We start from the raw sequence: 25,244 nt of genomic DNA, 5'->3' as shown, positions 1-25,244 counted from the left end.
TCCGAGATAATATGATACTCATTTTTAAAGAAAGACCGAGGGTGGGGGAAGGGGTTCCATTTTTTTCTCTTCGTGTTGTCATTAAACTGTTTTGTTACCTTGACTGTGCAATTCCATACTATGCGGTAGATAACAACAAAATGCTGAATTGTTTTTAGTCAAGCTTCAAAAAAAGTACTGCTCCAGGGCCAAGAAGAAAAGTGTAACATTTTAGACTGAAAGGTAATAGACTGATAGTGTTATATGATCTGAAAATGACTTTTAAAAATAAAAATTCTTGTTGCTGCATGTTTCATTTATAAAAACTTTAAAAAGTGCATATAGTTGATGCTTCGCCTGATGGTCTACTGACAGTGCTCTGCAACGTTCTGATGGAAACCTGGGTTTAATTACTCCTGTTACTCTGCTCCTAATGTTTTAAATACAGAAGAGGAAAAAAAAATACTAGCCTGAAAATGTAAATTATAAAAGTGTCCAGACTTCTATGCAATTAAAATATCTACCTTAAATATGATGATGGGAAGGAGAAGCTAGCACTTTATGGGCACTACCAGAAATAATAAATCAAATGGATGTTCAATTTCCATCAGTACTAATGCATTTAATCTTCGGTGTATGGTGCAGTTAATTCATCCCTGTAACTACTCTATTGAGACCCTCTCTGGAGGCAAAGTTATTTTTGGATAGAGAAAATTGTATTTGCCTAAATGGCAGCATGGAGGGTGGCACAGAAAGGTTTATCAGAGAAGCTGATAAATAGGCAAACAAGCCTGGTATTAATGGCAGAGCAGAGTAGGTAGGAGAATGTTAAACAATACATAGGTGGATATAGCAGGGAAGAGCAAAGCTTTGAAGGCATTGATAACAAATCTGAACTTTATGCAGTGGAGAAAGGGTAGCCAGTGGAGAGATACAAAAAGGGGTGGCATGGTAAAACTACTGGCAAAGAAGCTAATCTTAACAGCAGCATTTCTATGGACTGTAGGAGAGTTATATGGGTGTCAGAGAGGCCAGGAAGAGGAAGAGGAGATTTTAATAATCAAAATGGGAAATAATCCAGATGAGAGAGTGAGCTGCAAGGACGTAAATAATATGTCAGATATTAGAGTTGTTGTGAAGTAGGAAGCCAATAACTTTGTACATGGTTTAGCTGTGTGGGGCAAGGTGAAGGGAAGTGTCAAAGTAATCCCTAAACTACAGGCTTGACTGACTGGGGGGTTGCTGGTGTTGTCAACAATAACAAAAAAGAAGGGTAGAAATGAGGGCTTTGGAGGGAAGACGAAGAGTTCAGTTTTGGCCGACTTTGCAGTGTATGGTGCTAAAAAGTTTTTAAAAACTAAAAACACGGGATTTCACACTGCTATTGCCTCTTACAAAAGAAGCAAGATGTGGCCTTAAACAAAACATAAGAGACTGAACATTCTAGACCAGTGTTTCTCAATGACAGTCTGTGAACCGGCACCAGTCCCTGAGATCTCCCTGACACAGTTTAGGAAGGCAGCAAGCCAGTCCTTCGTATCAAAAAGGTTGAGAAACATTATTCTAGACCACAAGCAGTTGGAAACGATCACAACAGAAAAAGACTACACTGAAAACTGATTTTAAAAAATAATTTAAAAAAGAAAAAATTAAATTCTTACTTTGCTCTTTTCATTTTCAGATTTCAAAAGTTTATTTTTCATCAGTCCTTCCATTTCATCAGCTTTAGCATCTCGTTTCCTTAAAGCCTTAAAGGGGGGAAATATTGTGCATTTTATTACAGCAGAGTTACCAAAACCTCATTTATAAAATCTACTGAAATATAAAATATCAGCTGGTACATTTATTAAGAAAAAAATAAGTTATAAGTATTTTTGTCTATGCTTAAAATTTCTAAACAAAAACAATATAATCTCTCTTACTGGGGGAGATATTTATTACACACACACACACACAAAATACTTATGAGTGCAGAGACAAGATTGACCTTGGCATCCTTCTAATCTATAAACTTCCAGACTCCAAAGGTTGACCCTTGCCTTTCCTGCATGGATAAAGAATAGAAGCATAGTTCCCCTACAAATATTAACACTTTCTTTGACATGGGAAACCTACTACCCCACCTAAAATATGCTGGTAGTAGCAAGTACTATGTACTTACATTAATTATGACCAGTACTAAGGAAAACATTATTAGATACTAAAGCTGAACCTGAATAGCGGCAAGATACCCACCTCTATCTATATAACTGGAGAGATGTCTGCACTTTATCCTATCAAATACAGACCCGCCCACAATGTTCCACACATTCATTACTTCAAAGGTTGATAATTTCACCTCGTATCTTGGAATGAAGACACCAATCTAAAACTCTACCTCCTACAAAATCCAAAGATACAGTATCTATTCTGCTTAGTAACAGTTTACCACAAACATCTGCTTTCTGAATTCATTGTGGAACTAATGAAAAGTTCAGTTCAAGGTCTCTATCTTCATATCCAAAGCCCTTCTAAAGTGACCATGAACTCCTGCAATAGCTGTGTACAACCAGAACAATGGAACTGATGACCACCAGTAGAACGCTTGAGCACGTGGAAACAAAATTTTCACAGCAGCTGGATCTAAACTATGAAAATTGTTCCAACAAGATAGAAGAATTATCACAGACTTCATCACTTTAAGAGCTCATTTCTTCAACTTAGTTTTCCCTCAAAAAGTTCTTCACTCAAAAAAGCACATTTACACAATGACAAATAAAAACAATTCTGAGAGTTAATCAAGCTATTTATCTTACTGGCTGAGAAAGGAGACTAAATTTATTGTATTTCAATTAAAAAGATACTTAGGTACAATGGTGACCGGGTCAGTGCTGATAAATACCGAGCAGTATATCAATTAAAAAAATATGTTCATGCAATCTACTTAAGAGTTCAAACCCACACAAGAGTTAGGTGTTCAAAGTTAAGATTTCTGCAGCAGTTACAACCCAACTCCCTTGTGCATGTGCATTACTTCAGACTGCATATGCTGTTACACACACAAATACAGACATGCATGAGTGCACACAGCAAGACAGAATTATGATAGCTTTAGTATCTACAACTATAGTGTCACAGGGTCGATGGCTCCTTTAAGGTGAGTCCAGGCCGAGGTTATCCATGACAAGTTAATTTAAGGGGAAGAAGCCTATCTAGGTAGCTGAGTAACAAGCACCTCAGCCTGAAAATGGCCATCAGGCTCAGTTACAGGGAGGTATTCACAGAGAGAATAGCTCTCCTACTAGAGAGGAGCTCCCAGAGAATCACAGGCCCTGAGAAGGAGGGCTATGCAATCCCTGAGTCCTAGGACAGAGACCTGATTTTAAGTTTATTTGTATTTAATGAAGTAGAATCCCAGCAGGGGGATTCGTCTCATACCTTTTGTATTTTTTAAAAATAAAAATTAAATACTAAAAGCTATATTAATGGAGAAGTCAACATGAGAGAGGAGCAGAAGTTGCCATTCCTCCCCAGAGGTTACTCAGAACACTACCAACATCTCCCTAATTTTCATCGCAGAAAATTGTGACGTTTTAAGGGCAAACTCTTGCCTTTGCAGAGACAAGTGTATGTGTGTGCATGTGTGTATGTTTGGTTTGTTTCTAAAAGAGAAACTTAAGTTTTCCTGTGGGGGTTTTCAATATAAAAAGGGACAACTGATTTTCCTAAAACATAGTTTTTCCGAGAACTTTCAAAATATGGTTGTGTGTGTCATTGAACTCAGTCTACCCACTGGTTATAGTCCAAAACTTCCTCCTCTCTATTTCCTCTGAAACGAAAATGACAAGATACTAGATATGTTGTTTGCAGTGTTGTTATAGCCATGTTGTCCCAGTATATGAGAGAAACAAAGTGGATGAGGTAATATCTTTTAATGGACTAACTTTCATTAATGGAAGAGATAAGCTTTCAAGCTGCACAGAGCTCTTCTTCAGGTTTGAAAAAAGTAATCAGAGTGTCACAGCTAAATACAAGGTGGGACAGATAGTTAAGCATAAGGCATTAGATACTAAAACTGACTGATCTACAAGAGAGCTAGGATCCTGAAAATTATGCTATGTAAAGCCTTAGGTATTGTGCAATTCACAGCATTTCATAAAAATGCAGCTTATTTGGATAACACTCATTTATATGATGCTATTTATTTGCATACTCATCCCACAAACTCATAGTAAGTACAAAACAAAGCAAAATAGGAGTTTATGTATTATTTTGCCCCTTATAGTTTGTTTTTACTTTAAAGTGGTTAAGATATAAAGCAATGTATGCCCTGATCTGATATGCATGTTGTCTTTAAAATGCTTTAAAATTACAGCAACAGCTTAGAGCCTTAATGGAAGGCCCCTGGGGCATATTTAAATATTTAATAACAGTTTTTCTTTAAATTTGCATATTTCCATTATAAACAACTCAAATTGTTGAATATTACGCTAATGTAAACATGAGGTTGATGAATCTGAAATCTCACATTTACATATTCTCTAAAAATACTTTTCTTCTAATTTTGCTTTAAATTACAATTTAAAAAAATTAATTTCCAGATCTACCACTTGCTCGGATAACTGCTTCAAATGCTGCCATAATGATATATGTCTGCACATAGACTTTGAAGACAAAAGACTAAGTTAATGCAATGTTAAGCATTCAAATGTTAAATGTCTCAGCTAAAGCTAAATTTGTAAACTTCATTCTGCCCCTATGTCTCAATTACTTAATACAGTTTTCCTTAATTACGTATGTAGAACAGGAAAGAATTCACAAGTGCGCCTTTCTGGTTCCAAAAGGGGTTTTGCTTTTGGGTGGTGGCAGCATTTACCAAGCCAAGGTCAGAGAAAAGCTGTAATCTCAGGAGTTTAATACAAGCCTGGAGTGGCCAGTATTAATTTTTTAAATCCTTGCGGGTCCCCATCTTCTGCACTCAAAGTGCAAGAGTGGGGAATCGGCCTTGACGTGCTGAATGATATTTAGGCCATTAAACAGCAATAACATAAAATTTAAAAAAGCACTGGTATTACACTGGTATTACAAATATGCTGCTCTATTTTATTTTCCTGGTATAGTAAAAATAAATAGTCCATAAATATTTCAATTTAAAGAAACGTAACAGGCATATGAAAGAGCCAAAAATCATAGAAAAGAAAGTGACATTAAAATAAAGAAAATTAAAGGAACTCTCATACTCATAAATCTCTTCAACTGCAAATGCAGCTACTTCAGGGTGGAACCAACTAGGCAACCAGTTAATAGAGCAAAATGCAAAACAGTTGGGGAAAGGGAACATTTGGTCAATTGTATCTAGGCAAACTAACTGTTTGTATGAACCCCACTATCAGAATATTAAAGTCTGTGCAAAGCAGACAGACGGACCATTAGTTTTTAAAATATCACCTTAAAGGCTCACACACTAGATTGCATCTGAAAACTTCTGATAATTCAACTGCTCTTATTTATTACAATGCTATCCTTGCTCTGTTCAACCTACTTCTTTCTGACAAAGGTAAAGCCAACTCTTACTGAGTATGGGCTAGAAAGAATGGCCTTTTCATGCGTATTTGAATGAAAAGATGTTTATGGAAACAAATATTTTGTTATCTTTGCATGTTAATGTTATAAGTTCAGAGACAGGTAGGTGACATAATATCTTTTATTGGACCAACTTATCTTGATAGAATGGACAAGCTTTTGAGCTTTACAGAGTTCTCTCTCAGGTCTGGAGAAAGTAACTAGAGTGTCTGAGCTAAATACAAGGTGGGACAAATTGTTAAGCATAAGGGGTTCACAAGTGCTATAGGAGACCACTTACAATGAAGTGGGCAATTGAGGATTAGCAGGCAGTAACGTGAATCACAAATTTTTGTAATGAGCCATAAAACCAGTGTCTCTGTTAAGTCCATGCTTTTTAGTGTCTAGAAGAGTTACATATTTTAGCTCTCAGGCCTTTCTTTTGAAGGTGTTGTGCAGGTTTCCTTTGAGGTCAAGGACTGAGAGGCAAGAAGTGAAGTGATTACCTTATGAACAGTGTTCACTCGCAAGTAACTGGGTGTTTTTCTTTTATCATTTTTCTGTGTGAGTTCCTTTGAGAGCATAGTTATTGCCTCAGCAGGGCCGTCCTGAGGATTTATGGGGCCCTATGCAGTATTATTAAACTGGTGACCCTATGCCCGACAGCAGCCCGGGCTCGCATATGTATTTTAGATAAGGGTGGTCTTTTGAAGTATTTAAAAAAAAAAACTATATGGCTGAAGATCCAAACATTTAAGGCTAAAGATGAATACTCAGATTGTGCATCTAAAAATCTATACAAGGATTTTTTTAGAGATATGATTTTATAATCTTCAGCAACACACTAATGAAATATTTTGAAAGCAAATTTTAAACTAAGGTCCTGTAGAGTAACATGTTCTGAGTAAATATTACCATAATGCACAACTGTTTTTGTCAGTACATTCAGAAACTGACAGTATATACCTGGGGGTTGGCAAATGTCTGTTAAATGGCTTCATTACCATTTGAATGGCTCTTTAACAGTTTCAATGTTGTGCTAATAAGTCTGGCAGGCAGGAAGGCTTTTTCACTTTTAAGAACTAGATCCCCTCTGGAGGAAGACTCACCAGACTGCAGCAGCCAGCTGTGGCAGGAGCCTGCAGGAAGGGTCAGAACAAGGATAGGAAGGCGCAGGTGGGTGGACATTAAGACCCAGGGGTGCCCCAAATTTTTGGGTGCCCTACGCAGCTGCATATGCCTAAGGACGGCCTTGTGTCTCAGTTTACTCTGATAACAGTTGTTGGAGCATCTGATGCACTGGATGAGTTACACCACATGTTGTGATAGGAATGTGTAGGACCCATGGATCTTAAAAGGTGTATTGGGGTGGGGGTATGGATCATCCTAGCAATGGAGATATGACTGCAGATTTTCCATCTGTTGTTATTGCAGGAGCTGGTGCCACTTTGAGTTGGTGTGCTCTTGTCTGTGGAAAGCTTGCTTCTGATGATGAGCTTGGTGAGGTTGTAGGGGTTGTTTGAAGCCAGAAGAGGGGTTTGGGAAAGAATTTTTTAAAGTTGTGGTCCCCATCAAGCATGGGTTGTAATTGTTTGATGATACCACATATGGGTTCTAGTGTAAGGTGGTAGGTAACAACTAGTGGTGTACAATCAATAGGGATTCTTTTCCCCCTCTACTGAAGCAGATTCTTCCAGTGTATTTGTGTGGCAGTTTTACATGTGGTTAGGTATGTATCCCAGACTTTCTCTACCTCACAAATTCTATGATAGCTGAGTGCCTGGCTGTAGATAACAGATTTATTAGTGTGGCTGGGCTGATTACTGAATCTCTGAAGGTAAGTGTGGTGATACATGGGTTTCTTTTGTATAGTCATTTGTAGGTTTCATTGTTGAAACAGATCATGGTGTCCAGGTGATGCTGATAAAGGAGTGTTCTAGAAAGAATTTGATGGATGGGCAGTGGTTGTTGATATAGTGGTGGAAATCTATGAGATATTTTCTTCCTCTGGATCAGGGGCGGAGCTATCACGCACGCCGCGCGGGCGCCGCCTTCGCGCTCCCGCGCGGGTCTCCTCCTCTTCGGTCTCGAGCTCGCTCCCGACGTGCCTGCCCCTGGTGCGCACCCGAGCGGGGGCCGGGGCGGCCACAGGCGCGCGCACGCGCTCGGGGAGCGAGCGAGGGGCGGGGAAGAGGGGACCGCCGCGCGCGTCGCCCTGCGGCAGGTCCTCGCTCCCTCGCTCGGTGGACCGCCGGCAGGCATGCGCGGCCGTAGCCGCACCAGCCCCGCCCCCCCCCCGCCGCCCCAAGCGCCTGCTTGCCGCGCTGGTGCCTAGAGCCGCCCCTGCTCTGGATAGATGACGTAAACTATCATTGATGTGCCTCATGTATATTGCTGGTTTCGTGTGCATTTTTCCAGAAATTCCGCCTTGAGGTGGCCCATGAAGAGAGTGTCATATTGGGGAGCCATCCTAATACCCATGTCTGTTCCCATGGTTTGGACAAGTATTTGTTGTAAAATGTAAAGATGTTGTGGGTGACAAAGAGATGAATGAATTTTGAGGACTATGATGGTGTCTGTATTGTCTGCTGGTTCAATCACTACCTGGTGGCTGAATTTCAGGGGCTGAATAGAAATCCTTTTGGTGGTGGAGAGATTGTGGTGAATGTAATGTTGGTTGAGGATTTCACAATTTATTTATTTATTTGCTGAAGCAACCAATGTAATGTTCTAATGTGTGGTTCTGTCCACTGGAGATGTCCAGACAGATGATTCTTTTTTCTTATATGACTGTTGGTAGGGATGTGATAGTTGTGGGTGGTGACATGTTTCTTGTGAAAGAATTCCTTAAGGCAGAGATGGTAGAATCAGTTTAGAAAGTTCTTATGTCATCTACTGAAACGCAATTTGAGAAGAGATTATCACAATAAGCAGGTAAACCACTTATCATTTGGGCCAAATAAAATATTATTTTATAACTCAGAATATTTATATAAATTTAAAGCTAGGTGAGAAAAAAAGATGTGTCTGGAATAACCAAAAGAGTATTACATTTACAAGGGACTGAAGAAAACCAACCTTGCAAGTTGCTACCAAAGAAATATGCCATTGGGCCTCCTACTCCACTGCACTTATTAGAAGAATGGAAAACTCTGACCATTGATCCAAAACTGTACTCCTGGCTTTGTGGTATAAAAACATGCCTCTATCTCTAGCCTGAGCTAGAATAGGTAGCAAAAAAAGGTTATTATCCTTTTGAAACGATTGTTCTTCAAGATGTGTTGCTCATGTCCATTCCATGTTAGGTGTGTGTACACTGCATGCACTGTTGCCAGAGATTTTTCCCTTATTAGTATCCATTGGGCTGGCTCTAGCACCCTCTGGAGTTGCATGCAAATGCACGGGTATAAGGGACACTGTCAAACCCACACCCTCTCAGTTCCTTTTTGCCAGTAACTCCGACAGAGGGTAGGAGAATGGGTTATGGAATGGATGTGGCAAACACACCTCAAAGAACAGTTACAAAAGGTTAGTAACCATTTTTTCTTCAAGTGCTTGCTCATGTCCAGTGCATCCTAGGTGATCCACAAGCAATACCCCAGGAGCTGGGCTCAGAGTTCATGGATGTGCTGACTGCAACGCTGCTCTCCCAAAACTGGCATCATCTTAGGCCTGTTGGGTGATGGCATAGTGGGATTCGAAGGTACGAACCGACGACCAGGTTGTGGCTCTGCAGATGTCCTGGATTGGTACCTGCAAAAGAAACACTGCTGACGATGCCTGGGCTCTTGTGGATTGAGCAGTCACAATGGCCAGAGGCGGGATGCTTGCCTGCTCGTAGCAAGCCCAAATATAGGCAGTTATCCAGGATGAGATTTTTTGGGTTGACACAGGTAGCCTGCTTATCCTTTCTGCTATTGCTACACAGAGTTGTGTGGATTTGTGGAAAGGCTTAGTCTTCTCAATATAAAAGTTGAGGGCCTGCCTAACATCCAACACATGAAGCAGTTGTTCCTCAGAGCTTTTTTTAGGTTTTGGGAAGAAGAGAAGTTGAAGGATGACCTGGTTGTTGTGGAATTGTGACACCACCTTTGCCAGGAAAGCTGGATATGGGCACAGTTGGCCCTTGTCCTTGAAGAACACCGGGATAAGGTGGTTCTGACGTAAGGGCCCTGATCTCAGAGACTCTTCTGGCCGAGGTAATCACCACTAGGAAGGCAATCTTCCAAGAGAGAAATAGTTGCGAGCACAACATTAACTGCTCAAAAGTAAGCCTTGATAGGACCAGCTTTAAGTCCCATGGCGGATGGGGGGAGAGGGGTTCGCAAACTTGAGGACAGAGTCTTTCCAACCTCTGGAGAAACTGGACCATGATTTTGTGAGAAAACACTGATATGCCATTTACTGCAGGGTGGAAGGCTGAGATGGCTGCCAAATGAACCTTAATAGACGAGTGTGCTAGACCTTGCTGCTTTAGGTGGAGCAAATAATCCAAGATCAACTGAAGAGAAGATCAAGATGGAGAGAGATCCCGTTCGGAGGCTCAACAAGTGAAACGTTTCCACTTGGCCAAGTAGGTAGCCCTGGTGGAAGGCTTCCTACTAGCTAGCAAGACATTATGAACTTGTTCCTAGCAGGCCTTCTTCAGGGTTCAGCCATGAAGCATCCATGCAGTCAAGTGCAGGGAAGCAATGTTTGGGTGAAGCAACTGGCCATGGTCTTGTGAAATCAAGTCTAGGTAGAGTGGGAGCGAGAGTGGCACTGCTACCAAGAGGTCCAGAAGCATGCCAAACCAATGCTGGCATGGCTACTCTGAGGCTATTAGGAAGATTCCTGCCTTGTCCCGTTTGATTTTCAGAAGAACCCTGTGAAGCAAGGGGATTGGAAGAAAGACATATAGTAGTCAGTCTGACCACAAGAGCAGGAAGGTGTTGGACAGGGAGCCTGCACAGCAAACATAACTAATGGCATTTTCTGTTCTGCCTGGTGGCAACAGGTTCACCTGAGAAGGCCCCAACTTTTGGAAGATGACACTGATGAACTCTGGATGAAGACGCCACTTGTGGTGAGAGGAGAAGGACCAACTGAAATGATTCGCCAATATGTTCCAGGCTCCTGGGAGATGAGACATCTCAAGATGAACGGAGTGTTTCACACAGAAGTCTCATAGACCAATGGCCTCCTGACACAGGGTAAAGGATTGAGCCCCTCCTTGCTTGTTGATATAGAACATGACCGCTGTATGGTCTCTCAGAACTTGAATCACCTTGCCTGAGACTTAGGGAAGAAACACTTAGCATGCCAGGCGCACTGTCATGAGATCCCTGATGTTTATGTGAAGAGGGAATTCTTCCCAGGACCAGAGGCCGAGTCCTGAGGTATTGAGATGGACTCCCCACCATATGTTTGACGTATCCAAGACTAAAGACACCAACAATTGTGAGGCAACGAAGGGCACCCCCTTTATTACTAACCTGGGTTCTCTCCACCAGCCCTGGGAGGTGAGGACCAGGATGCAGGGGGAATACCATAAGTACTAAGTCCAAGTGGTGTCTGCAGTGCTTGGGGAGTACACTGATGCTAGCCACATCAGGGGTGGTGGGGACACTGAGGAGCAGCCTTGCATATTGAACCACATAAGCGCAAGCCACCATGAGACCCAGTAGCCTGAGGACCACTCGAGCTGTCATATTTGGATGGACCATTACCTTGGATATCAGGTTTGCCATGGTCTGAAAGTGGGTTCTCTAGGAGGAAGGTCCAGGCTTGGGTCAAGTCAAGCAGAACCCCAATAAATTCCATTCTCTGAACCAGGAAAAGAGTTGAATTCTGCTCATTTATCAGCAGGCCCAGCACCCTGAAAGTGGTTCAGACTATGCTGATGCTGTCTTGCACTTTAGCCTGCGGCCAACCTTTGATCAATCAATCATTGAGGTACGGGTAGACCTGAACATCTCACCACCTGAGGAAGGCTGCTATAACCGCCATACATGTCATAAAAATCCTTAAGGCTGCCAATAGACTGAAGGGAAGGGAAGGGAATTAATAGTGGCAATGACACATTACAAACTTAAGAAATTTTCTGTGGCCACGGAAGATAGAAATGTGCAAGTATGTTTTCTTTAAGTCAAGGGCAGCGTACCAGTTTCCTGGGTCCAGGGAGGGAATGATGGAAGCCAGGGAGCCCATGGAGAATCTCAGTTTCTTGACATATCCATTGAGGGGATAGAGATCCAAGATGGGGGTGGAAGCTGGCAGGGAGGGGTGGATAAAAACTGAAGGGTATATCCAACTGTCACTGTACTCAGGAACCATCAATCCAATGTTATGTATGCCCAAGCAGGGCCGAAGAGAGACAGACATTCCAAAAATTAAAGGGGAGGCAGATCTGAAATGGCAACTGGTACAGCGCCCTCACACGCACCTTCAAAAGGCCTGCTACAAAAGTATCTCTAAGGCCCTGATTGGGAGGCTAAGATATGCAGGAGTGGTTGGAGCCTTTTATAACCTCTGCCCTTTCTTTTGTAGGGCTCCTGTTTTGGAGATCCCGAGAATCCAGGAGGCTGCTGCAACCTGAAGTGTTTTCTCAAGGCAGACAGAGCGTACAGGCCTAAGGATCATAGGGTGGCCCTTGAGTCCTTCAGTCCATGAAGTCTCGTGTCTGTCTGCTCCGCAAAAAGGGAGGAGCCTTCAAATGGGAGGTCCTGAATTGTGGGGAAGGCTGGAGGACTGGAACCAGGAAGAGCGCCTCATGGTGACCACAGTGGCCATTGTCTTGGACACCAAGGGTACGTCCACACTACCCGCCAGATCGGCGGGTAGCGATTGATCTATCGGGGATTGATTTATCGCGTCTCATCTAGACGTGATAAATCGATCCCCGAACACGGTCCCTGTGGACTCCGGAATTCCACCAGGGCGAGAGGCGGAAGCGGAGTCGACATGGGAGCCGCGGCCGTCGATCCCGTGCCGTGAGGACAGGAGGTAAGTCAATCTAAGATATGTTGACTTCAGCTACGCTATTCTTGTAGCTGAAGTTGCGTATCTTAGATCAATCCTCCCCCACCCCTCCAGCTAGTGAAGACCAGGCCCAAGTCAGCAGCATCCAGAACCACCTAAAGAGAGGTCCTGGCATGTTCTTACCCACAAACTCCTGTTCTGACTCAAGGCAGGGAGTCTTTGAACTTATTCAGGGAGGCTCATAGATTAAAATCTTATCTCCCAAGTAAAGCTTGCTGATTGGCATATGCAGTTGTAGGCTACACGTGGAATAAACCTTTCTTCTGAAAGGAGTTTCTTAGTGTATGTTTGTTTCAGAGTAGCACTCGACTGGCCCTGCCTGGCCCGTTTGTTAGCTGAAGACAACCTCAGGGACCCAGGGGGAGCGTGCAAGTACGGTAACTGAACCCACTTGCTGGAACATAATACTTTTTTTCTGCCTCTTTGAAGTGGGAACCAGAGAAGGAGGAGTTTGCCATAGGGCCTTGACTGGTCCCATCACCGACTCATTGATGGGCAGGGCCACTTTGGATGGAGCTGCTGCAGTCAGGACATCAATGAGGCTGTGTGATGTCGCTGAGCTCTTCTATCTCCAAGCCCAGGATTGAAGTGACCCACTTCAGAAGGTCCTCATGGGCCCTGAAGTCATCCTGGGGAAGTAGGCTGCTGGGACCTGAAACAGCCTCATCTTGGGGGGCAGGAGGAGGATGTTTGCACCAGAGGAGGAGCTCCTTCCTCTTCTTCAGCTATGTCCACTGGAGGCATGTCCTGGATTTTAGTACCGGGGCCAGTACTGGAGTCTTGATCCGGTGCTGAGCCGGAGGGATCAGTAGCCTATCTCTCTGAGGCCACCGAGTAGGAGCAGTGGGAGGCAGGCCCCAGTACTAAGGGAACCCCCAGGAGTTCCAGTAGGGTCACTGCATTGGCCAGTGACACACGGGCCAGAGGCCCACAGGGGGACCAACAGTGAAGTTTGGTGGGGTGTAGGCTGGGTACTTGTGGTGGGCTTTTGGCAATACATAGGGTTTTCCTTTGGACTCCAAAGAGGATTCCGTTCTCGGGAACCAAGGTATCTGCTTCCGTTTCCATCCAGTGTTGGGGTTCCAGGGACTAGTGGTGTGCCGGGGAGTGGGATGCTGGGATCAGGTAGGACTTGCCCCTGGATGGTGCCAGGAGACCCGGTGCCAGGAAGGCACCTGACGCAACCTGTTCCCTCCTGCTTCCGGATGGGGTTGGAGAGACCGGAAGAGAGAGAAGATCCTTAGCTGCCTGGAAGGCCTCTGGGACTGACAGCACTTTCAGTCCACCCGTACCATGTTGGCTCCCTGGTGTCATCGGAGGTTCCCGCTCTGGACTCAACTCCATTGTCGATGGTGCCAATGCGGGTCCAGGGGTAGAAGAGTGGCCAGGGCGGGTGCAAGGATGTTTCGTGCCCTAGGCGAAACTTCCACCTTGTGCCCCCCCACGAGCTCTGTAGCAGCTCTCCGCCCCTCCCCGCCCTGAGGCGCCCCCCCTGTGGCAGTTCCCCACCTCCGCCCTGAGGTGCCCCACCACGCGGCTGTTCCCCCCGGCCTGGGGAGCCGTGCAGCAGCTCCCCGCCCCAGCTCACCTCTGCTCCTCCTCCTCCCCGAGCACACCATCGCCGCTCCACTTCTCCCGCCTCCCAGGTTTGCGACGCCAATCAGCTGTTTGGTGCCGCAAGCCTGGGAGGGAGAGAAGCAGAGCGGGGCGACGTGCTCAGGGGAGGAGGTGGAGCAGAGTTGAGCTGGGGCGGGGAGCTGTTTCCCTGCATGCTGCGCCCCCCCTTACTTGCTGCAGGCGGCCCTCCCCGCGCCCCCCGCCTAAATGCAGATGACAACCTGGGCGGCCAAAGATCCAGCCGCCGCAGTTGCCGCCGAAGGACCCGAATGCCGCCCCCCAAATGCTGGTGACTGCCTAGGTTGCCTAATGGGTTGCACCGGCCCTGAGAGTGGCCTGGCATGGGTCTCACTCACTCTCCCTGCCTATCTCTCATCTGCACTGGTGAGCACCCTCTCTCAATGCGCTGCTTTTTGTGCTTCTTCCTCAGCATCAGGGACGGAGAAGAGTGCTGAGAAGAATTCAGTGCCGGGGGAGTGCTTCACATCAATGCCGAAGTACTTGACGTTGAATAGGAGTGGCTCAGTTCTGAGACGGATCTGAGGGTGGCTTTCATGAGGATAGTCTTTAGTCTGATGTCTCGGTCCTTCTTAATGTGGGATCTGAAGTCCTGACAGATTTTGCACTTGTCCTTTACATGAGAATCCCCCAAGCACTTAAGCAACTTGAATGCAAGTCACCCACAGGCATAAGATTTCCACAAGAGGCACAAGGCTTGAAGTCCAGGGACTGTGGCATGCCCAGCTCCTGGGGCAAAAAGTCCTTTGAAAACAGGAACTATATACACTATCACAACTTGCAAAAACTATACAAACTAAACCAGCGGTTCTCAAACTGGGGGTCAGGACCCCAAAGCGGGTCAAGACCCCATTTTAATGGGGTCGCCAGGGCTGGCTTAGAGTTGCTGGGGCCAGGAGTCAAAGCCAAAGTCTGATGATGTACTTCCCCTCCTTTATAGGTTCTTCCAGCTTGCTGGAAAGATCTTTTGCTATGATGTGAGTCAAGCAGTCTCCATTGTCTATCGGCTCTCTTTGAGAGGTCTCCATTGTATACAGTTTCTGAGGTAATCTTTGAGAGTGTGTATTCTCCTTAATGGGCCATCATCTGTGTCTGCCCCATTGTTGTACCTCAAAGGCTGGTTTTGAGTGTTTCCAACTTACAACATATTTCAGTAACACACACACTGCAAAACTTCATAACTTCACGTACAATGATAGCACATACAATCCAACAGGATATTAATGTTCAACAGATCAAGACTTAAAATGATACCTCACAAGGCATGCTTTGTACAAAACACATCATAATCATATCACCATGGCAAATATGGGGTGCCAGGGTGTTGCTTTGGGGTACACCAGTGTTACACCAGTGCATACACGTGCAGCTCCAGAGGGCGCTAGAGCTGACCCAACAGATACCACTAACAGAAAAATCTCCAGCAACAGTGCAAGCGGCATGCACACACCTAGCATGTAATGGACACAAGCAAGCACTCGAAGAACTATTTTGATTCATATGGTGCCAGTGATGCACACAGCATTTTAACAAAATATAAACAGACAAGTCTTTTTGCCAAAGAGCTTGTATTCTCAGTAAGGCAGCATGTAGTAAGCAAGTGGTGTGGGAGCGGGAAGAAGAATTGCAAGAGGATTGATTGCACATTTTGTTGCTTCTGTAGGCTGAGATCACTGAACACTCCAGGGACTCCTTGCATTCCTCCATTCTTATCCACAAACGCCTTGTGTCCCACCATCCCGTCCCCTTCTACTTCAAGTACTCCCTGCATCATCCCCATCTCCTCCCTCATGTCAGGGCCTCTGTATGTCCCCCAATTTCCTCCTTTCCTCCACTCCCAAAGTCTTCCCCATTTCTCTCTTCCCCCTTCCCATTTAGACAAACAGCTTGACAGCATGTCTCTGTTTGGAAGGACTCACAAGATCAGTCAAACAAAGATCATATGATTTTTAATGTAAGTTGCATATGCATCATCTTAATGCTAAAAACTAGTTGTGCATATTTATGTTTCTCTTTCTAACTAAAGACGACATTTTGGAAAAAGGTTTTTCGAGGAGGAAAGCAAAGCTGCACTGTATACATTTATTTAAAGTCTGTCTTCACATTGGGGTGGATTTTAATCATGATTTAAATCAGCAAGCAGGAAACCTTGATTTAAGCCATCAATTTTCATCAAGTTTTGAATTTGTACTTTTTAGTTCTTTTCCTAAGGGATGGTAGATTCTCATTTGTTGTTAACCTTTAAAATGAGTTGATTTACAACTAGATATCCCTATAAACTAAATTTGGTGCTTCTTTTTGCTAACCAAGAGTATACATGATATCTATAAGAATGTATTTAAGCAACTGTTGTTTCATTTACATTTATTCTGATTCATTTGATATTTATTATTTTAGAAAATGGTGTATGAAGCATGTCATATACTGATAGTTAATTTTTTACTTGTGATTTGCATCAAGCTCTATTTGGATGGAAATTCAAATTCAATTAAAATGCCCAAAACCAGCATTTTTAAAATTAAATAAAACTACCTTAAATGCACTGGAAACCTAAGGAAAAAAGGGTATCAAAAAGTTTATCAAAATATGTTTTGCATTTAAAACTAATTGATTTATTAAACAAATGAAGTATTATCTGTAGTTAGGTAACTGAACTGATTATTTCTTGTCACTGTGTCTTTCAAGATTTTAAAACTAGTAGATCTCATCCTCCCACACCAAGTTTTTAATCATAGATTGGTAGAGGAAAACAAGCCTTTCTTCTTTTTCAACTCCCAACTGGTTTTTTAACTTTGAATGAATGAGTCATTGAACTAAACTAGTTGAATAAACTGAAATGAAAAAAATATTGTTGCTGCATTTGCAGAAGAGGCTACTTCTGTCAAAAGCTGATTTAGCACTTCAACAGACTCTGGTTCCAGGTGCTTAGGCAGTGATTTGCAACAAAGTAGCCTGACATTTTTAAAACCTAGTACAAAATATTTTGTATTTAATCTAAATGATTTTAATAGATCATAAATGTAGGTCTTAAAGGCTGTTAATTTCAATTCAAATACAATTTTAAATAGATTTATTTTAAAAAATAAACCTGTATTTAAATAAAAAATCCTTCAATTTTTATCCACCCTGCTTCATGAACATAATTTTTAAACACTATTAGTAATCATGGAAGCTCAGAAACAAAGGAAACAAATACTACCAATAAAATAATTTTAATCATACCAGCCACAACATCATATAGAAAGAGACTCAAAAACATGGCTTAGCTGTTAAATTTGAAGATAACAAATATTCCTAATACATTCTATATAACACACTGTCATTTTTTTAAAAAATCAATTAATTTAAGGACAGCAACATGATAGAATAAAAATAATAAATTTGAACATTCAAAAATGGAAAACAATCACTGAAAAAAGAAATTAGTCATGTTCAGCTAGGCTCTGCAAGAATGCAATTGCATTTGTTAAATTTAGCATGATGGTTTTTGTAGGATGGTGAAACACTGACAAGTAGTGGCCAGTTCCCGTCATTGCATTCTCTTCAATGTTTACCAGCATCAACATTTAAATCTTTAAATGATCTCTCAATTACAAAAGCTGAAAGGCATATTCGAGCTGGTTTGATTTAATTAATGTAACTAATATCATTACCTAATTATACAGTCACAACTAGTTTAGAAACATTCCTTTATAAACCATTCAGACCCAATATTGAATGGAGACATTTTGGGACAATTAATATTTCCCATTTCAGGGCTCTATTTTTAGTAGCAATATTTTGAAAAGTGTCTTGGAAAACAAAAAGGACTTTTCTTTTATTCATCTGTGAGATAAACTTTTTTAAAAATTCTTGTATGTTTTTCATGCTGTTTTACAAAAGATGAAGGGTAAAATTCTGGTCCTACTGAAGTCCATGGAAGTTTTGCCATGGACTTCAACAGAGCCAGGATTTCACCCAAAGAGTCCTATAGATATTTTATAACTCAACCTTTCGAGCAGGTTAATCAGTTAAATAAGAACATTTAAAAGTCCTTTAGTGAAATTACAAAGTCTATTGTGCCTGAAAGAGTGTAACGAATTCTCAGATCTAAATGCACAAATCAGAGATTGCAAGTTACACAGCTATAAGGTCTGGGACTTGCTATATTCTGTTCTGGACAAATGTCAAACACACAGCAAACTAAGGATATAGCAAAATAGTGATTTAGTTCTGTTAATCCCCTGCAGGACTGGAAACCAATACTTTATAAGCATATTAATATGAAGTATTAATATATAATATATAATAATAGCGGGTTCTGCTAAAATTGACATTTTGGAGACACTACTGTAAAATGTTTATTGGCAACTCAATACAAATACTTTGGGAACTAAAAAGTCTTCTTGTGAGCTAGCCCTGAACCAGCAGTGACTAGAGGGAAAAGTGCTGATCCCTAAAACATTCCCACTATTATGTACCTGACCTTTTGAACCCAATATACACAACATCAAAAAGAAATTTCTCCCTAAAAAGGCTGGTATCACCAGGCAGGAGCTTCACCCCAGCTCCAAAGCATGAGTTGCCGCACGCAGTCTCAGTCAAGGAGATTAATTTTCTTAACAATGGTTAACAAACAGAAAATCTGAACTCAATCCTTGGCCTCAGGGCCACCCCTCCCAGGGGTCTCTAGCACTCCAGATCTGGCAGGTTCCCAGCCTCAATCAGCTCCACTCCTTGCATGGAGTAGCAGCCATGCGTCCCTGAGCCCCCGGCCCCTTGCTCCAAGGACACACCAGAGGAGCTAGCTCCACTCCTGTGTGGCTTTCCCTTCCCAGGGCTCAACCTGCCTCAGTGCTTCCTCCTCCAGCTGTCTGCTAGCAGCCCTTTATAGGCACAGGTGTAGCCCAGCCATCTTTAATTAGCTGGATTGGGCTCATCTGCTTTGATCCAGGGTCACTGGGCTTCATCTATCGACAGGGACCAGCTACTCTGTGACAGATGGTTAATGTTTTATATGCAATTAGGGGGATGGCTCTTCCAGTACTGGTAACAAGATAAAGAGCCTCTCTCCTCAAGTCCAGCCCTGGTCAGCAGTAGAAAAAAGTCAGCACCATCTGCTGGCTATTCTGTGGTCTAGTTTATAGGAAATAAGTTGGGGGAATCTCAGTATAATTCCCAGTGGACAGATGTCCATCACAAAACCTACCACTAATACTGTCATTAATCAGCTGTCTTGTTGTCAGTCTCAAAAAAACCCAAAGAATGCATGAGGTAATTTCTCTAGCACTCAGGCAGACAAGAGGCAGCGTATGGAAACTTGAAATATTGCTGCCTATTCTGTCTACTGTTTTCCCCTGAGTAATTTGAGAAAGAAGAATTCTCAGTTCCACCTTATGGGCAATCTTCAGTGAGCTCCATACAAGGGGCCCCTTGGCCTGTACAGAATCCTACACACTTCCGTAGGGGATACAGACATGCAAAGATCATTTCAGGATCGGGGCCTTTCACAATGAGCCACTGCCAATGATCCATCTAATCACTATTTCAAAGCATGAAGAAGTACTAAAATGCTCTTTTTCAAAATAATCCTTGAATGAATTTTGTCCAAACTGCTGTTTAATAAACTCAGCAAAGTGTTTAGAGATTATTCATCAGAAGATGCAATAGCATAAAATTTAACATTAGCCATTAAAAGTGCAACAGATTGTTCCAAAGTGCTGTAACAAATATGATGGAAGCATACATCTTGCTCAGGAAACATACACACAGAACACATTCATCATTAGCAAAACATCAGTCTTCAATTTGAAAATGAATTCCCAACTGTCAAAATGTCCTTAATGTAAATACAATACAAAGGGCAAAAAAGGAAATTTATTTATGTCAGCAGGTAACAGTACCAAATCACACATCAAACAGTTCTCATTAAACATATGTCCACAAAATGGACAGTAACACAGTCTGAAATTTGAAGAATTTTTCTCTCAGAAAATCCTAAGAAATACTTTCCTCTTCTGAGAGCCCTAATGAAGCACTCTCACCCACCTCTCACTATCTACAAGGGAGGAAGGGGAGGTAGAAACGTAAAGCTGTTACTGACATCCAATCGGCAAAGTACTAAAAACGTTTTGATAAGCATAACTTTTTTCCCTATTAAAAGAGTATGTTATCTTCTTAAATATGACCATTAAGGAGAATGTATAGCCCTCTACAAAATAGAAAGCGTCAATATAAATTAATCCACTTCAGTTTCTACTGCAGTGTATAATCCACAGTTGCTTTTTAAAAAGGACACAAGTCACCACTTAAAGTGACAAAATATTAAATTAATTTCATATCAGCAGTGATCCCCATTGTACAGTCAAATATAGGATTCCAAATCATAGCTCTAACTCTTAGTCAAATAAAAAATTAGAATGCAAAATATTCAGTCTTCCTGGTTTCTCATGTGTTAGTTTTGGAAGCAAGCTCCTTGCCTCTCTTTTGTGTATTTTATACTTTTTTAAAGAAAGAGGAAAAAAGGGTCAGGGAAAAATTCTCCTAATTTTCTTTTCTAAAATGAACAATAATTAAGGTCTTCTCCTCAGCACTATTCTCGTGGCTCACCACATTTAATTCACTTTGAGAGCAAATGATTTCACAGCACTGGAAAGGTGCCTAACCAGTATGTTATATTTAATTGGCCCACATTATATTTAATTGGCCCACAGAACAGTACTCAAAAAGTGATTGCTCACTATTCCTAAATAGTTCAATTTTCGAATAAAAAAACCACAGTACAAACATTTTTAAACGGATCAAACCCAGGAACCAGATTTTTTCTTAGGATCTGTGTGCCACTAACAAGAAACATTTAACACAAGCAACACTGCATCAGGGAATAACAGTCTCTATAGATTATCGCTGTCCAGGGGTATATCCAGCAGAGCTTGTTAATGTACATACTTTTAACCATGGAAGAGTGACACTTGACCCCTTGCTTCCTTGTCTGAGCCAGGCTCACGAGTATAGCAAGAACTTAACTGAACTATCTTGCATACCTCCTGCAACTGCATAGACATATGTCCTAGTTGGTCCTGGCGTCTTTCTACCACCTGCCTTTCTGTGCGCATATCTTGTTCTATCTCTTGAAGTCTTCTCTCTACCCGCTCTGACACCTTCCACACACCAAAAAAAAAAAAAAAAAATTACCATTAGAAATTTTTTCCACATATCAAAAGCATATTTTTTTTAATTATTATTATTATTTTTTTTAGAGTGGAGTGGTATAGGAAATGAAAAGGAAGACAGTTTATAAAATAGAATTTGAAAGTTGATGGAAAATAACCGTTTTGGGAAGCATTCTTACTCAAAATCACAAAGATTCAAAATGGAATAAGACCTGTTATCTTGCTAGTCTACCCTACTCTGATCACTGCAGAATTTGTCTCTATAATATCTGTACTGATTGCTTTGACCAGTCAAGTGTTAAATATCTCTAGTGATGGGGCTTCCACCTTTTTCAGTATGGTACAGACGACAGGGAACTGGACTGGGATGCAGGAGCCCACCCGGAGTTCTATTCCCAGCTCTGTCACTAGCCTGATTAAACTTGTGCAAGTCACCTAACCTCTGTGCATCAATTTCCTCACCTGTAAAATGTCAATAATGATACTAACCTCATTTGTTAAGTGCTTTGAGATCTACTGCTGAAAAACTCTATAGAAGAGGTAGGTACCATCATCACTGAATATCACAGTTTATTAAACCATCACTGAATATCACAGTTCATTAAACCTCACTATTAAGAAGGTTTTCTTAATATTCTGTTGAATCCAAGGTCAGCATTAATATGAATACACGAATCATTTGCTACAACAACTGGCTTCCCTCTCGGATTACAGGTACAGTAACTGGAACTGAAACTAAAATAGAATAATTCTATGGTATCTTCAATTTAATCCTCTAGCAGAGAGCACCCTCTAGTGAGCTATGTGAATTGAATCTGCAATGAAATTTGATGTCCTGACTATATAGTTTATTTTTCACTGTTCTCTATAATTGTAGTGAATACAGAATATAAGACAGGCTTAAAAATGTGTTTTACAAGCACCAGATTATTAAAATACTAAACAGGAAACTGATAGTTACAGAAAACTGATCAGCTAAAGGTTAGAAAAGGTGGGTAAGGTACACCTCTACCTCGATATAACGCCATCCTCGGGAGCCAAAAAAATCTTACCGCATTATGGGTGAAACCGCGTTATATCGAACTTGCTTTGATCCACCAGAGTGCGCAGCCCTGCCCCCATGGAGCACTGCTTTACCACGTTATATCTGAATTCAGGTTATATCGGGTCGCGTTATATAGGGGTAGAGGTGTAATATCTTTTATTGGACCAACTTCTATTGGTGAGAGAATGGTGTTGGTTCAATAAAAGATGCTACCTCACCCACCTTTTCTCTCCAATATCCTGGAACCGACATGGCTAAAACAATATGGCATACAGCTAAAAGTTAACCAGCTAAAAATAAAGCTAATGTAAGAAAAGGTACATCTTTTAATTAACTTTGGTGCAGTGACACAAATGCTGAGATTGATAGAACACTCTCCATCAGTATGAGAGTGAAAATGATAGTTTTAGAAAACTAAGGAAGCAATAAAATTCACTCTCACCAAAAAAAATATAAGATTAAAGTAACTCTTGAAAGCTCTGAGGACTCCAGATGACATATACAGTAACACTACATGTTAAGATTTCATTCATTAACTGGCACTATGTACTCTCAAAATGAACTCTGAAAATGTCTTTTTTTTTTTAAAGTAAAAATGTAACAGATTAGCTATTTTATTAACAGAATATTTTCCATTTGAGGGCTTTATTGATTCTCGTTTAAGACTTCTAATTTTGTTTTGTGTTGTGGAATTATGAGCTGACTCCAATATTTAAATAATACAGGTCCTAGAGTTTACTGTTGTCTAATGCATAGAAGTTGCAGAGAATATATTCAATAATTTTCATTTGTTCCCCCTCTGATATGCTATATAGCTAACAAAAGTGCCTCTGCTATTAGGATGAGGTTATTTGCAGGCTCCTGGGTCAGAGTACTTAGATGAACTGATCTGGTCATATTCTGCCAGAGAAGATCCCAGCGTGCTCTGTCTTCAAAATTTACTTTGCAGTGTTACCATTAGAAAATAGAGCTAGCTAGCTAGCTGCTGCCTTTTTTTCTGGCACGCTAAACTTCTGCTACAAATAATTTTAAGGCATAAAATCCTTATAACAGCAACATCCTAAGCATATTAAATGATTATTTTGAAAGGACAGCTCAGTTAAAAAGGGTAACTGACATACAAGTTGACTCTGGAGAAAGGAAAATGTACTTTTAATTACCACAAATTATTTTTAGAGCTTTAAAAGGATTTTTTTTTTTGCTGAAAAATGCTCCAAGTAATGCTCAGCACTCAAACTACAGCACTGCCAGCTTTCTCTATGATAATTTATTGTGAATGAACAGAAAAAATATCCCAAACAATAAAATGCCCCCATTTAGTTCAACTAGCAAGGATCTGAGGGATGAAACACATTACATTTTTACTACACAGTGAAAGCACCCAAGCCCATTGAGCCAGACTTCACTATGTTTTAAGGACACATTAACATGTTGGTATTAAATTGATTGGCAAGATGCATGTTGAACTAGCTACATAACACACCTGTTCTCCTTTCTCCCCAACCCAGTTAGCTACGCTGAAAACACACTCACAGTTTCTTGTCTTTGGGATTCAGTGAGCTTTTCCGACAAGTCTGTCAAGATCTTTTTGGTTTCTGCATCAGTCCTTAAAAGGAAAAAAATGCAAAGATTAATTTTAAATTTTAATAGTATGGGTTAACTTAAACTGAGCAGCAATTATATGCCTTTAATCAGCATTTATTTATTTGGGGGTTTTAAGCTTTTGCAATGTCTGCATGTTAGGGCAGTTTTAAAAACAGATCTTTTCTGTCTGCAAACTCCTAGACAAAGCAGTGGTCAGACTCAGGTGGCAAACCCACATATTAAAATGTATCCACACTTTGAGGGCAGAAAATGGGAAGCTAATTTGTGAGACATGGCACCACTCTTAAACTATGAAATGTATGACATGTAAAAAAATCAGCAAGAGCAGAATCCAGAATGCAAATCATTTCTCAAGTTACTTTCATCAATAATTTTGTTCTAGGATTCAGATTTTAATGAGGACACAGCCACTACATAGTAGCTATTCTATGTAGTGAGAAAGTCATATTCCTGAGTTTTAGCTGCCCAATCACTTGCAATAAGATAGCAAATATTAGCACTTTGTCATTCATTTAGAGATCTGACAGCACTTTGCAAACAATTAACTTAATCTTTGCTACACATTTTGCAGATTATGCCCATTTCACAGAACAATAAGTTGAGGCACAGAAACCATAAGTGACCTGCTCAAGGTCCATCTGTTTTTTGGGATACTACAGAAAACCTTAAAGGCCTCAATCAAAGCTCATGGAAATCAATGGTAGTCTTTCCATTGACTTCAGGGGGCTACTGATCAGGTCCTAAGCACAATCTACCAGTGGAAGAGTTGAGAATAGAACAAATGATTCCCATCCCCTAACCCACTGGATAAGCCAATGGAAAACGCTACCTTTGAGAAGGATTGTGTTTATTATATACTGAATATGAAGATGATGCGACTTAGATAATTTATCATCATACAGGTTTTCCTCCCACCACATTTTGGAAGGAAGTTCTAAGACTCTCCTCCTTTTAAAATTATAATAGGAAGCATATTGTCCATTTTGTACTCCTGTGATTTCTTTTTTATATTTTGTTCCGTTACATGGTTGAACCAACAAAAGTTAATTTCTATATTTATAAATAGCTCTTAAACTACATTTCCTAATTTATTCTTTAAACAGTTCATCTTTTCTGCCTGATGTGGAAATGGATACTACTTATACCGGTATCTTCTTGAAATCTCCCTGCTGATATCATCTCCTAGGCGAACCTGTTCACTGCTAAGGTCTCGAAGGGAGTGGTGTAAGGAATGTAACTGCAAATGAGAACACAAATTAAGCTGAAAA

General features: G+C 41.3%; 1 protein-coding gene across 10 annotated transcripts in view; it reads right to left on the bottom strand.

The window, feature by feature from the left end:
• The window catches only part of CEP128 (centrosomal protein 128), a 432,173-nt gene that overhangs the window by 339,266 nt on the left and 67,663 nt on the right, over window positions 1-25,244 (bottom strand). For all 10 annotated transcript variants that reach the window (XR_005597581.1, XR_005597582.1, XR_005597583.1 and 7 more), the window contains 4 exons: window positions 25,122-25,213; window positions 23,905-23,977; window positions 21,198-21,314; window positions 1,641-1,727 (listed from right to left, as the gene is read on the bottom strand). Coding sequence is in view for 7 of the 10 variants with exons in the window: in XM_039534734.1 (XP_039390668.1) it covers window positions 1,641-1,727; window positions 21,198-21,314; window positions 23,905-23,977; window positions 25,122-25,213 (369 nt within the window). In the remaining 3 variants the exon portion in view is untranslated. The remainder of the gene's footprint in view (window positions 1-1,640; window positions 1,728-21,197; window positions 21,315-23,904; window positions 23,978-25,121; window positions 25,214-25,244) is intronic.

The sequence above is a fragment of the Mauremys reevesii genome, linkage group 4 (genome assembly GCF_016161935.1).
Source record: "Mauremys reevesii isolate NIE-2019 linkage group 4, ASM1616193v1, whole genome shotgun sequence".
NCBI lineage: Eukaryota > Metazoa > Chordata > Testudines > Geoemydidae > Mauremys > Mauremys reevesii.
The sequence above is the reverse complement of the archived record's forward strand: the minus strand, read 5'-3'. Positions and strand labels throughout refer to the sequence as shown.